This window comes from Leiobunum rupestre, chromosome 9 (genome assembly GCF_980474605.1).
Source record: "Leiobunum rupestre chromosome 9, qqLeiRupe1.1.hap1, whole genome shotgun sequence".
Taxonomy (NCBI): domain Eukaryota; kingdom Metazoa; phylum Arthropoda; class Arachnida; order Opiliones; family Sclerosomatidae; genus Leiobunum; species Leiobunum rupestre.
The window spans coordinates 54,327,432-54,340,493 of record NC_143392.1 but is presented as its reverse complement, the minus strand read 5'-3'; the positions used below and the strand labels follow the sequence as shown (position 1 = coordinate 54,340,493).

The following is a 13,062-nucleotide window of genomic DNA, read 5'->3' as shown; positions in this document are numbered from 1 at the left end:
ATGGACCCTCTCCGTTAGCCTGAGCCGAAACTAAATATCAAGCCCCTACCTGACCGAAGTCGGAGGTGGAGATAGGACCATTGAACCAGAGTTAACATCTCCCAATTCTCCACTGTCTTTTTGGGTTACAAGAGCCGGATCCCGACTCACCGGTAAAGCCACCAGTTATTGCACACTATGACCCGTTAAGGGCCCCCTGCTATACTACACAGACTAAAGGATTTATATACTTCCGTACCGTAGATGAATACATACCGGGGGTGTTGAAGATAAGAAACGATGTCGGCTTTTTCCGTTTCGATTTTTTAACAGGTTAAATTGTTAAATGTAAATTAGATATTCTTTTTTAATTATTGCTAATCTTGTTTACTATTTTTAAACCTAATATATATATATCCTCTCAAAAGCGTTTATTGTGTCATTATATTATGTCATTCCATCTTGTACACTATTCATTATTAATATGTTTTAATTAATAAACTTTTGTTATTTTAATTAATATATTATGACTTCTTACTAGTTCGTCGGTTTAGTTTAGTGTAGGCTTTGCTGATATCATTGGTATTTAAAAAAACTCCAATAGGTTATGGGCCCAGCACGCTCCTACTGCGCAACAACAAAAATGAAGGACTAGTCTACTGCCTGCTGTAACCGGTATCCTGATCCCAGCTACCATCACCGTACTCCATGTCCTGGTCAACAGTTCCCGAAATGGATAGTCTACTTCGCCAAGACGTTAAAAGGCTATCTGGTCCGGAGAATTGGAGGAGTTGGAAACGACAAATAGTCGACATCCTCACTGTACGAGATGTTTATGAGATAATTACCGGTGACTGGATTGAGCCAACGGAACCTTTGCCTTCAGCAGCAGAGAAGACAGAGTATGCAACTGTCAAGAAAAAATACCGAGTGGCATTCAGTACAGTCCGGGGTATCATCTGGTCAGCCTTGTCTAAGAAGGTCCAAAACATGATTACAAATTACGAGACACCTAAAGAGATGTGGGATAAACTACTTGAAATTTTCGAGCAGAAGTCGTCCAACCGTCTGCGTAAGCTTCTGGCGCAACTTATGCGAACTACGAAGTCACCAGACGTCGACATGGCCACCCACATTGCCCAGATGTGTTATCTCTGGACAGACATCTTGTCAACAGCACAGACAGAGAAAAACGTAACATTCGACAACTGCATCCTCATCTTCGAGTCTCTACCTCAGGATGAGTATCGAGAATTCGGTATGATCTGGGACACGCTGCCAACAGAAAAACAGACGGTCGCAGAGTTGGAACGTCTGTTTATTGGCCATGCAACTCGAGAAGGTAACGCTTTCCGAGATTCCTCTGGTCTGATGGTGAAACGCACTACCGGAAGTCATCACGGTCACTCATCAAACGAGATGAAAGGCATGATACGTAAGCGAAATTGCCAAAAGTTCGGTCACGTTGCAGAAGACTGTCGAGGACAAAAAAGAGCTCCTAGAAAGACGAACGTTGACGAAAGGAATCGCACCAGCATTGGGGGTCTGATTGTAGCAAACGGTCTCGTTGCTTGCTCATCATCTGAAGCAGCATGGTATTTTGACTCGGGTGCTACACAGCATATCACGAACGACGCCACAAAGTTCCTAAATTTCCGCAAGTTCGCTACTCCTGCGACTCTTCAGATTGGAAACAAGACGCAGATGACAGCGGATGGTGAAGGAGACATAAGGATTCAGTTCCGGATCGGAAAGAAATAATCAAGAGGTAGTCCACAATGTCTGGCACATCCGTAATTTTGCCTGCAATGTTTTCTCGCTGAAAAGCGCAATGAAGAGAAACAAGAATCTGGAGTTCAAGGTCACAGCAAATTCTTGCGGTCTCTATGAAGTTGTCGGAGGCAATAGAAACCTTTGTGTACCTGGCAAAGTCGAGAGTCTGTATCGTCTGGATATCAAAGTAGAGCAGCCATCATGCTCCGCTCAAATCACAGCAGATCCGAGGAATGACTGGAAAGCAGATCTCCAAGTCTGGTATGAACTCATGGGTCATTAGGATAAACGGCATGTAGCAGCTACGTTACGGAGACTCGGATACGAAGTTCTAAACCAGACGTCTGACAAGCTCTGTAAAGGGTGCATCTACGGCAAGATGACTAGGCACAGTTTCGGCACTCGTTTGGAGAAGGCTACGAAACCAGGTGAATGGATCCATTCTAATCTCTGGGGACCTTCACCGACACCGTCCATGAAGGGGAATAAATACTACCTCCTATTCAAAGTCGAGTTTTCCAGTGTTCGAGCCGTATATTTCCTAACGAAGAAATCCGAAGTCGTCAACTGTTTCAAAGATTTCCTTGCCTTTTGCTGAACCCGCAATCACACAGTACAAGAGCTGGTCACGAACAATGAAACTGAATTCCTAGAATGGACTTCTCAAGAAGGTCTACATCACCGCAAGCCCATGCCATACACGCCCGAACAGAACGGGGTCGCTGAACGAGAAAATCATACGATCATGGAGTCTTAGGGCCATGTTGCATTTCAGATCGGACGTACCACTGAAACTCTGGGCTGAAGCGGTGAACACGGCCGTCTATATCCTGAACCGAACAGCACCTACATGCATTGCTGGGAAGACACCATTCGCATTGTGTACAGGGAAGACAAATCCATCGATCCACATACCGAAAGAGAAGCGAAAGAAGCTGTCTCGGAAGGCGTATAAAGGATTCTTGGTTGGCTATGAAGACAATGCAAACGGATATCGAGTTTTAGTTCCAGAGCTGAACGATGCCCTAAGATCTCGAGATGCTAAAATCAATCACCAGATGTGCGATCCTGATTCCTTGATTCCTGTCTTTGAAGAGTTGTCCAGCCAGGGCGAGCAATTGACCAACGATTTGGTTCGCGAAAACCGGCCAACCAGAGCCACCAACTCATCAAAAGACGGACCAACCAGAGCCACTAATGCACCATCAGGAATGCCAACCAGAACTGCTGATCACTCAAACGACGACAGCCAAATCCGTCGAAGCGCCGGAAGACTTGCTTACCGGACACAATGATGCAACAGCCTCTGACGAAATGTCAGACAACCGCTCTGAGAAGAGTGGTCCGATACTCAGAGATCGTTCAATGGTCAAGAGAGTTCAGCTATGCCATACCTGTCATCCAGGAAATAAAGCTTTCCTGATCTGTGATACCTTACCACAGACTGCAAGAGAAGAACGTTCAAGCAGCGAATCCATAGAAAGGCAGAAGGCAATGCCAGGTGAGCTTTCAGCAATGAAGAAACAGGATGTCTACGAGATGGTCGATCCTCCGCCTGATCGGAAAATCGTTGGAAATCGTTGGATTTTTCATACGAAGAATGATGAAGATGGTACTGTCATCAAACATAAAGCCCGGCTCGTAGCAAAAGGCTACACGCAACGAGAAAGTATCAACTACGACGAGACTTTCGCACCAGTTGCTCGCTTTGAAACACTACGAATTATTCTCAGTCTGGGCGCCAAGGAAAATCTTATTCTAAGACAATTTGACGTACAGACTGCATTTCTTCATGGAAAACTATTCGAAGAAATCTAGCTGCGCTAACCCGAAGTTTTCGACGACGGTAGCGGACGAGTCTGGAAGTTACGGAAGTCTTTACGGTCTCAAGCAATCTCCACGATGCTGGAACGAGCGAATCCACAAGTTCCTACGTAACCATGGATAAAAGCACTGATGGAGATCGAAGCCTATATATGCTTTCAACCAATGACGCTTTCTTGGTCCTCATCCTCAAAACTTAATTTAATTTGAAAATATTTTTGGAATAGCGTTTGATGTCAGTCTGTTTTTGGTTTTACAATTCATAAAACAAGAATCCTCAAAATGTAGGGCGCATATTTTATTATGATGTAAATGTATCGCATCTTTCAAATAAAGAACGCTTCTTCCGACATTATCAGCCATTTCTCAGAGCTAAGTTTATTTAAAAACCACATATTAAAGATTGGCCTAATAAAAGTTCTAAATTAATTTTTCCCACCGTTCTCTCTCTTTTGGAAACTTAAACATGGAAATCCTTTGCTTTTCTTTGGAACTGTAACAAAATTTTACAAAACAATTACTTCCAGGCATTTTTCTTTATGGATACAAACCCTCAAGATGATAATTTGTAAGACAAAACGCGTATATAAATTTTTGCGTCTGAAATCCGCTGTTTGGGATTTCGAAAAATGTACTCTCTCCCGGCCGTTAGGCGTCGCTCCGCTCAGGATTTTTTACAAATTCCGGGGGTCGCTTTTCCGGCGGAGTTTCATATCTCTATATTGTCAGTATCTCTGGTAAAACCGCGAACAACGTTTTTCTTTATGAAGTTTTAAATCAAATTTAAACCTTGAAGGAATTGTTTGAAAAGAGTTTTATTTAACAAGCATCTTACGGGACATCAGCCTTTGTTATACAGGGTGTCCACTAAAAGACGATCCAAGGCGTATAATTCAAAATCGGTTTTAGCTAGGATTTTGAATTTTTCATGTCACATAGCTCGCCCAGGGGGCCATCGGACGATGCAAAATATAATGTCCTTGAACCATGTCTTTTAAGGTCATTCAAAATCTCACTTCATAACCACTGGGTTTAGAGATTTTGTTCCAATTACAAAAGTTTGTGCTACCACATTCTACGACTAAGAAGCTTTGACCCGAAATAAATTGACCAATAAGAAGCTGAGAAAACGAACAAAGAAAACTGGGTGGTCATCAAACTAAAAATAACCACGATTTCACACTGGTTCATTAATAAACTTCAGACTACCTTTCCTGGGGTAACAAAAGTTACAGAACCCACTTAGCAAGATGGCACAAAGAAGAGTAGTGAAAGTTCGATGACCTTGAAGTCTTTAAGGTCGTTCAAAAATCATCTAGAAAAACGTTATTTTTAGAAACTTGGTTCGAATTAGAAGGTTTTTACTTATAAAATTTTATGTCTAAATAAATTTGAGCTATTTTAATTTCATCAACTGGGAGCCTAAAAATTGAACGCCGAAAACAGATGGGTTGGAATCTTTGTTATTATTAGCTTGATGACCAGCCAGGTATATTTCTTCGTTTTCTCGGCTTCTTATTGGTCAATTTACATCGGATCAAAGCTTATGAGATGTAGAATGTGGTAGCTCACACTTTTCTAATTGGAACAAAATCTCTTAACCCAATGGTTTTCGAGATAGATTTTGAGTGACCTTGAATATATGGTTCAAGATTAGGAAATTTTCTTGTTCCAATGCCCGTACGCGTGCTATGTGACCTGAAAAATTCCAAATCCTAGCTAAACCTTATTTTGATTTATTCGCCCTGGATCGTTTTTGTGGACACCCTGTATCACACAAACTGCTCGCGTGTACGAATTACTTTAATTAGTCTATGGTCACAATAGAGAACGATGTATACTTTTCTCATAAGAAATATATAATTCTGCTTTTGCTTATACTCCGCGCGATTAAGGCATTTGGCCACTTTGTATTTTGTACTTCCGTCTTCATTATATTATGTATCCATATACGTCACTTCGCAGTGACAGAAGTGTTTACAAATCATAATGCTTTTACACTTCATCGGTGTGTACCACGTTATCACAATATCGTATAATACGATACTAATATGACGATTAGTTCCTGCCCCCTCCCGTAGATATTGAGTAACCTGAAAATGAACCCTCGTAAAACTTGAAATTAAAATTTATTTTTTTGTATCACATGTATGGTCGATTAGTTCACGTGACATAAAGGGTTGGCACCTACACTCCTTCACAAAATTTTACACCGCCACCTGAAAATAAGTCATTAAAATTCGTTAGCTGACTAGGGACTGTGGTGGCGTCTGGGTATTAACCTAGCTAATTTTTATTAAATAATCTGGCCACAGATAAAAAGCATTACAAGCAGGGTCAGGGGCGACTTGGGCCTTTTTTTGTGATGAGGGCACTGTAGACTTGCGGCCCCCAAATCGCTTTTCAAGCGGCCCCATGTCGAACTAAAAGGTAATTGTGGTCGCGGCCCCGTGGTATAGCGCCCACCTGCCTACCGAGACAGTCCACCCCTGAGTAGGGTACCCTGTATCCAAACGTCGAATAATCCGCGAAATGGAAAAAAAAAACGCTTTCATTTAAGTATTGTTTGCATATATGGAATTAAAATTAAGTCATTAACCGAGAACCAATATTAGTCAGCTGCGCCTCCTAGCGGCAAAATAAGCATCCCATTGGGAGTTCAAGGTTTCCGTAGGTGGCATTCAATAGCGGCGTTATTAAATTAACAATGCAACAAAATGAGAAATGGAAAATACAAAAATTTTAAATTATTAGAACATTAACGAAACGTAAAATATACCATATTTTAGACAAAACTATAAATGAAAGCACTAATAAAAACTGCTAAGGAGGACTACCCAACGCAGCCGATAAAAATCAATGCAAATAAAAAATCGTAGACATGAATTCTCCACCACATTATGAACACTTTAGATAAACTAAATAAAACAAGAAAAATATATATTAATAACCCAACCAAGTAACAAGTTAATTTAATTGCTTAGAAATCCAGAAAATGACAATATCTGAATAGTGAAGTCTAAACAACAGGGCATATCTCAAAATAAATAAAACCAACATAACCACATTAATGGAAATGGATCAAACATATAAAGCCAATAAGAAAACAAGTAAACTTAATTAGAAAGTTACGAGTAAACTAAGCAAAACGAAAAAAGCGCGTTGAATACCACTTAAAATTGAATTCATAAATGACCCTTAACGTTTGAAAAGTACCGATAGACAAAATACTAACTTAATGAACTACCCACGACTCCAACCGTTTAACCTCCTTATCTCTTCTAAATACGCTATCCAAGATTTGACCTTTATATTTACATACGTAAAAAATTTTAAGCGTGCGTAACTTGTATCGGGGGTTCTGTGGTAGAACACTCGAATGTTATGCATGAGGGCAGCTTGGGTTCGAAAGTCAAAGCCCACCCAATGCGATCGCAAAATGATACTACGATATAAACCGTGAATAATTGGTGGAAACCCTGTCAACTCGACGTTGAGACGTTTACTGTAACACTCAACACTCGGTCCGTCCCAAACATAAAAGATTCATCACGTACAATAACAATTCGCAAAGAAAATTATACTACACCCAATAACAAAAAGAGGGCTCCTTTGGAAACACCTTTTCCTTAATTCCAAGAAACTGCGAACGCGGTGATTTCGAGAAACTGCGTACGCAGTGATAACACTTTGATCCGAAAATGCGAACGTGTTCGCAGCCCAGACAAACAGACCCACAGACACGGTGCATGTAAAACCCCTTCTAGGGGACTATGTCCCCTTGGAGAGGTAAAAATCAATCATCGTGAGACGAAGGGCGCTGGGATATGGAGACTGAACTCAGCGATCCCGAAAGAAATTAAGGACAATAAATTAACGTCCGAACCTGAAACAATCGTCAAAAAGTTAAATTACCCGCAGGGCTGGGAATTATGTTAAAACGCAATAGCCGAGAACTTTCGAAAATTCGTAGAAATTATGTTTAATTCAGAGAAAACGGCATGGTATTAGAAGATAAAACTTATTTTATACAAGACGTTTCGAGCCGAGGCTCTTCTTCAGTCGTTCGTTAGTTTTAATTTGATTTAAAATTTTACCACGCGCCATATTCAAGTTCTAATATCACGCGAGCAGAAGGTCAGCGTGTTAAAAAATAAACAAAAGTTTTACTGATTTTAACAATTTACGTGTGTAATAGAATCAATGTAACCGATAAATCCAAAGTATATGTAAGTCAGTGTGAATTATTAAAATATAAATATAAAATAAAATAAAATTTTAAATCACAATATTACCCCAATTAGTTACTTCTTGACATCCTTTATCTAAATTTAAATTACCTAGTTTACGAATATACAATCCTTCATAGAATTTTCTTTTGTACCAATTGGTTTCCCGTTTTAAAATTTTGTAATCATCCCATTTAATAGAGTGGTTTAACGTAGACCAAATATGTTTTGAAATAACGGAATTTCAAAACATATTTGGTCTACGTTAAACCACTCTATTAAATGGGATGATTACAAATTTTTAAAACGGGAAACCAATTGGTACAAAAGAAAATTCTATGAAGGATTGTATATTCGTAAACTAGGTAATTTAAATTTAGATAAAGGATGTCAAGAAGTAACTAATTGGGGTAATATTGTGATTTAAAATTTTATTTTATTTTATATTTATATTTTAATAATTCACACTGACTTACATATACTTTGGATTTATCGGTTACATTGATTCTATTACACACGTAAATTGTTAAAATCAGTAAAACTTTTGTTTATTTTTTAACACGCTGACCTTCTGCTCGCGTGATATTAGAACTTGAATATGGCGCGTGGTAAAATTTTAAATCAAATTAAAACTAACGAACGACTGAAGAAGAGCCTCGGCTCGAAACGTCTTGTATAAAATAAGTTTTATCTTCTAATACCATGCCGTTTTCTCTGAATTAAACATAATTTCTACTAATATTCACCATGGTAAATAATAAGTTTAATATATTTCGAAAATTCCCCTAACAGAAAGCGGCGGCGAAACGTCAGAATTTAGCGTTTCTCTATTGGACTCTTCAAAAACTAACTAACTTCCGCAACTCGACCATAAACATGCAGACCCCTAAAGACGACGTTCACCTATTACTCTCAGACGAATCCCGATAAACCTTCCTAAAAAACGGTCTAAAACGCTTTCCGATACCCTACAGGGAGAAGAAACTTTTTCCCGTAAATTTTATAGACAAGTCAACGCTCAACAAAACCAGTAAAAATATTGTCTGTCAACACGCCCACAGAACCGGTCCAAGGTCAATTCAAAAAATCAAACACGAATTTCTCAACTTCTACTCAAACCTATATAAAAAGAAAATGTTAACCAAATTGATTCATAATAAATCACCAGCCAACCAACTTTATCCGACGACGGCCAATCTCCGCTCAAAAACTTACAAACGCACTCAAGCAATTGAAAAACGGTAAATCGCCAGGTACTGACGGACTTGGCATAGAATTATACCGGTCCTCGTCAACCTTTGCAACACCATAATTTACGACACCCAGATTTCAAAGTCATTTCAAGGAGGTCTGGTAACGCTACTTTGCAAAGACATCAATAACACAGAAAATTCAGAATTCTGGCTACCCATTACTCTCCTCCACCTGGAAAGAAGACTCCTGGCGAAGGTACTCGAACTCTGAACAAAATCATCGGCACGAACCAGTTTTGCGGAGTGAAAGGGCGAAATCCCTTCTACAACCTTATCCTCCTAGGGAAATCCTCGAAGACACTACTAAACGTAACCACTCCAGATTCGTCGTCGGCATCGATTTTAAAAAAGGCTTTGAATTCTTGAGAAGCAATGAAAGATTTAAAACCAAGAAACTTACTGCTAATTCCACTATTAACGATTATGAAAAGATGTGGAAAGACTTGTGTGAGAGACTGACTAGCGATGGCACGGGTCCATAAAAAAATACTGATAAATGGAAAAAGTAATTTAAATTTCAACGGTTAATTTTTTTCCCTATGCAGAAAATATAAGGTATCTTTTACATTTATAAAGATGTTGACTGATTGGAAAAGCAACACCAAAAAATAAGTCTGCAAGAATTAAGAAAAGAGCCAGAGGAACCGGCGGTGGAGAAAAAAAGCACTGAATCACTTTCTCAATTAGAAGAGAGGCTATTAGCAGTGTATGGCACTGAATTTGAAGATGGCATTTCCAATACTATGGAATTTGGACTTTCGGAATATCACAATTCACAAATGATATTAAAAATAAATTTGTAGTGAATTTCATAGTTTTTATTCTAGTGCAACAGTAAAGCAGCTATAGATGTAACTCAACATACGATGGTATAGACTAGTATTTAATTATTAGTCAATTCACAATGGATTAATTATATTTTATTACTATTAGACTACCAGACGAAGATAATCTCAATTAGAATCTATTTTGCCTAATGATGCAGATAAATCATCCTCTGAAGTTTTTGAAACTGAAGAACCTAATTATCTAGGATTGGAGGTATTCACTTTAATTGAAGATATTACACCGATACACAAAAAAAAGTTGAAGCAATTCGTAGGTTTTACTAATAATAGGTAACCTATTTTTTAATTATCTATCAATTTTTTTAATTAGGTAATTTGGGGAAACGTATTGACATAATGGTTTCAAAAAGGACTGAGAAACCAAAAAAATTATTTCAATAATACTGCCGAAATTTTACAAAATTCTCAAAATTGCGTGTATAGTTAAATAGCACAAGGTATTAATCGCCAAGCTAAAGCAACAGAAGAACTCTAAGAACAACAAAAAGAACTCGTTGCATTAAAAAAAAGAGAAAAACTTGATAGCTAAAGAAAAAACTAAACTACAATTAGCTTCAACTAGGAAAAATTATGAGGCATTAATTGCCTTAATTGAAAATTTAACAAAAAAATGATTAAAAACTGACGTGATTTTATTCTTTTGTAAAAACATGATGTCATACTTTCATTTGCACATTTTTTTTGAGCCATATGAATATAAAATAAACCCCTTAAAAACAATTAATGAGAAAATCTACGTCTTATAGTTTGTGTACGAGTTTGAATACCTGCTACATGCCAACCTTCATTTCGAGGACCAGTTGACCCTGCAACTTCAACCCACTCACGATTATCATCCCATAATTGATTATGCAGTCCATACTCTTCTGGATTTAATGGATCCAATACATTGAAATCAGCAGGAACTCCACGTTATACACAAATGTTGTGAAAAATTATACAGCAATATATAATTTTATATGCTTTTTCAGGTTTGTAGTGCAGTGTCCTATCTATCAATAAGCAACGAAAGCGCTGTTTCTGAACACCATTACACCTTTCAATAACTGATCTCGCTGACTGATGACATCTTGAATACCTTTCTATGGGGCGCCAAACCGAAAAAAACTAAACAAGATAGTTCTAAATATATTTCAGTTTTCTATCAATATTTCAAGCGTTCTAGACCCATTTCAGTTTTCTAAACAAATTTCAGTTTTCTAGACAAATTTCAGTTTTCTAGACAAATTTCAGTTTTCTAGACACATTTTACGAAGCTCTCTAGGTATTTTACGCGACGTTCTCTCTGGATATTTTGCGAATCGCTCTAGGTATTTTACGCGACGTTTTCTTTGTATTTTAGGGTTGGGGACTTCGAAAATTTTCGCCTTCGCCAGTGAGAGAGAGGGAAAACTGCATTCAGCGGATTCAACCGCGTATTCAACTGAACGATCGCGCTTACCAAAAGAACGTGTCGTCACGGTGACTGATAAATTCATCTCAGATAAAGACTATAGATGGCAGACACGGGCTTACATTTTGGAGGATCGAATGGTACTTGTACCATTGCGGTGGTATTTGTTATCTGAAGTCTTTAACCTTTAATAGGTGTCACGAAATCCATAAGGTCATAAATGAAAAGAGACTTAAAACGATTTTAAAATTCACAATTTATTTATTTAAAAAATCCTACGTTTCGGAGCAACTGTTCCTCCTTATTCAGCTGAATTTTTACAAGTCTATAATGTGCTTCTCTTCACTTCCATAAGGTCATAGATAAGTCTGCGAATTAGCTGAAATCTTTGAAGCAACCCGCGGCTTGATTAAGGGTACTTTAATATCGAATAAAGAATGTGGTTTTTAGTGTTGTTTAAATTTAAAATTAGCTATAAAACTTAAATGGGTCTAGAAAACTGAAATGTGTCTAGAACGCTTGAAATATATCTATAACTATCTGGTTTAGTTTTTTCCGGTTTGGCGCCCCATACCTTTCCTCGGGAGAACCGGGTGCAGGATTTATTATTGGGGTCATTATCCATGGACAAAGTGGATATCCACTGTCACCTATGAATAAAAACAGTTTTCACAAGATTCATAACAATGTTTAAAAAATTATTACCTAATAACCAAGCTCCTTTAATAATGCCGGGGACAAACATTCTTTCAAAATTCGCTGATATATCAATTTCTTAAAAATGTAAGTATCATGGGTGGAACCAGAAAACTGAGCATTTGCTTGAACGATCACAAGATCATAATCACATATCTTATGAAAAACAAAAAAAAACCCAAAAGTTTAAAATAATAACCAAATCTTTTAAATCTAATAGCCTTACTAATTGGACATTAATGGAATGGTAATTGTTACGGTTGCCGTATATATATTCACGGTTTTCACCATTTACTTTCGGTGGTGTCGTAATGGCCACATGTGTACAAGCAAGGACACCGTGAAAATGTTTTTTCCAAGAATCTGAAAATTTAATTATTTAAGTACACAATAGATGTAAAAAAATTGTAATTAAAACCTAACCTCATTTTTGTGGCAGCTCGATTAACTTCAGTAGATGGAAATTTTATCCATCTGGCACCGAACAGCGGTATCATAACAGCGGTAACTTCTGATATTAGCCTACTCACTGTTGGTTGACTTACATGAAGAAATAAGTCCTGCCCCACACATAACTGATAGGACCCAACGGCAAAAAACCGTAAAGCTATTAGTATCTGAAAATCAAAAGCAATAAATGTGATTATACTTCCATAATTTTTCAAAGGTAGTGCTATTAGGAACGAGCAATATGCAAATGGTTTTAAGGGTCAAAAAGGAAAAATATAAATAACATCAAAATGCATATGCAGGTAAGGCGTGGTAGTAATTTTGTGCATTAAAGCTCACAATAATAATTTATAGTAGTTTAACCAAAGGTTTTACCCATATGGTAAGTAAAAATTGTGTAGTCTTTTATGTCCATTAATCAGTTGTTGAAATATAGAAAAGGTGTTTCCATGTTTTCTACAGAAGGCCTTTTCCTTATTATAATTAATCATTAAAACAGCGGTTCCCAATTTTGTTTTGCTATGGAACCCTAAATTATACCCCTAATTCTGGCGGAACCCCAACTAATTTTTTTACTAATCTTAAAAGACTCTTGACACAAACAAAGATGGCTGCGC

At 37.8% G+C, this 13,062-nt stretch overlaps 1 protein-coding gene across 1 annotated transcript; it reads left to right on the top strand.

The window, feature by feature from the left end:
* The first annotated feature begins 687 nt into the window (after positions 1-687).
* LOC149930918 (uncharacterized) lies at positions 688-1,740 on the top strand. The gene has a single exon (XM_090157985.1). It carries the CDS (start codon positions 688-690, stop codon positions 1,738-1,740), a length of 1,053 nt encoding a protein of 350 aa, XP_090014111.1.
* Positions 1,741-13,062: the final 11,322 nt, after the last annotated feature.

Excerpts from the sequence above, each read along its gene's own strand:
- LOC149930918 (XM_090157985.1), top strand. The coding sequence starts at position 688 with ATGTCCTGGTCAACAGTTCCCGAAATGGATAGTCTACTTCGCCAAGAC.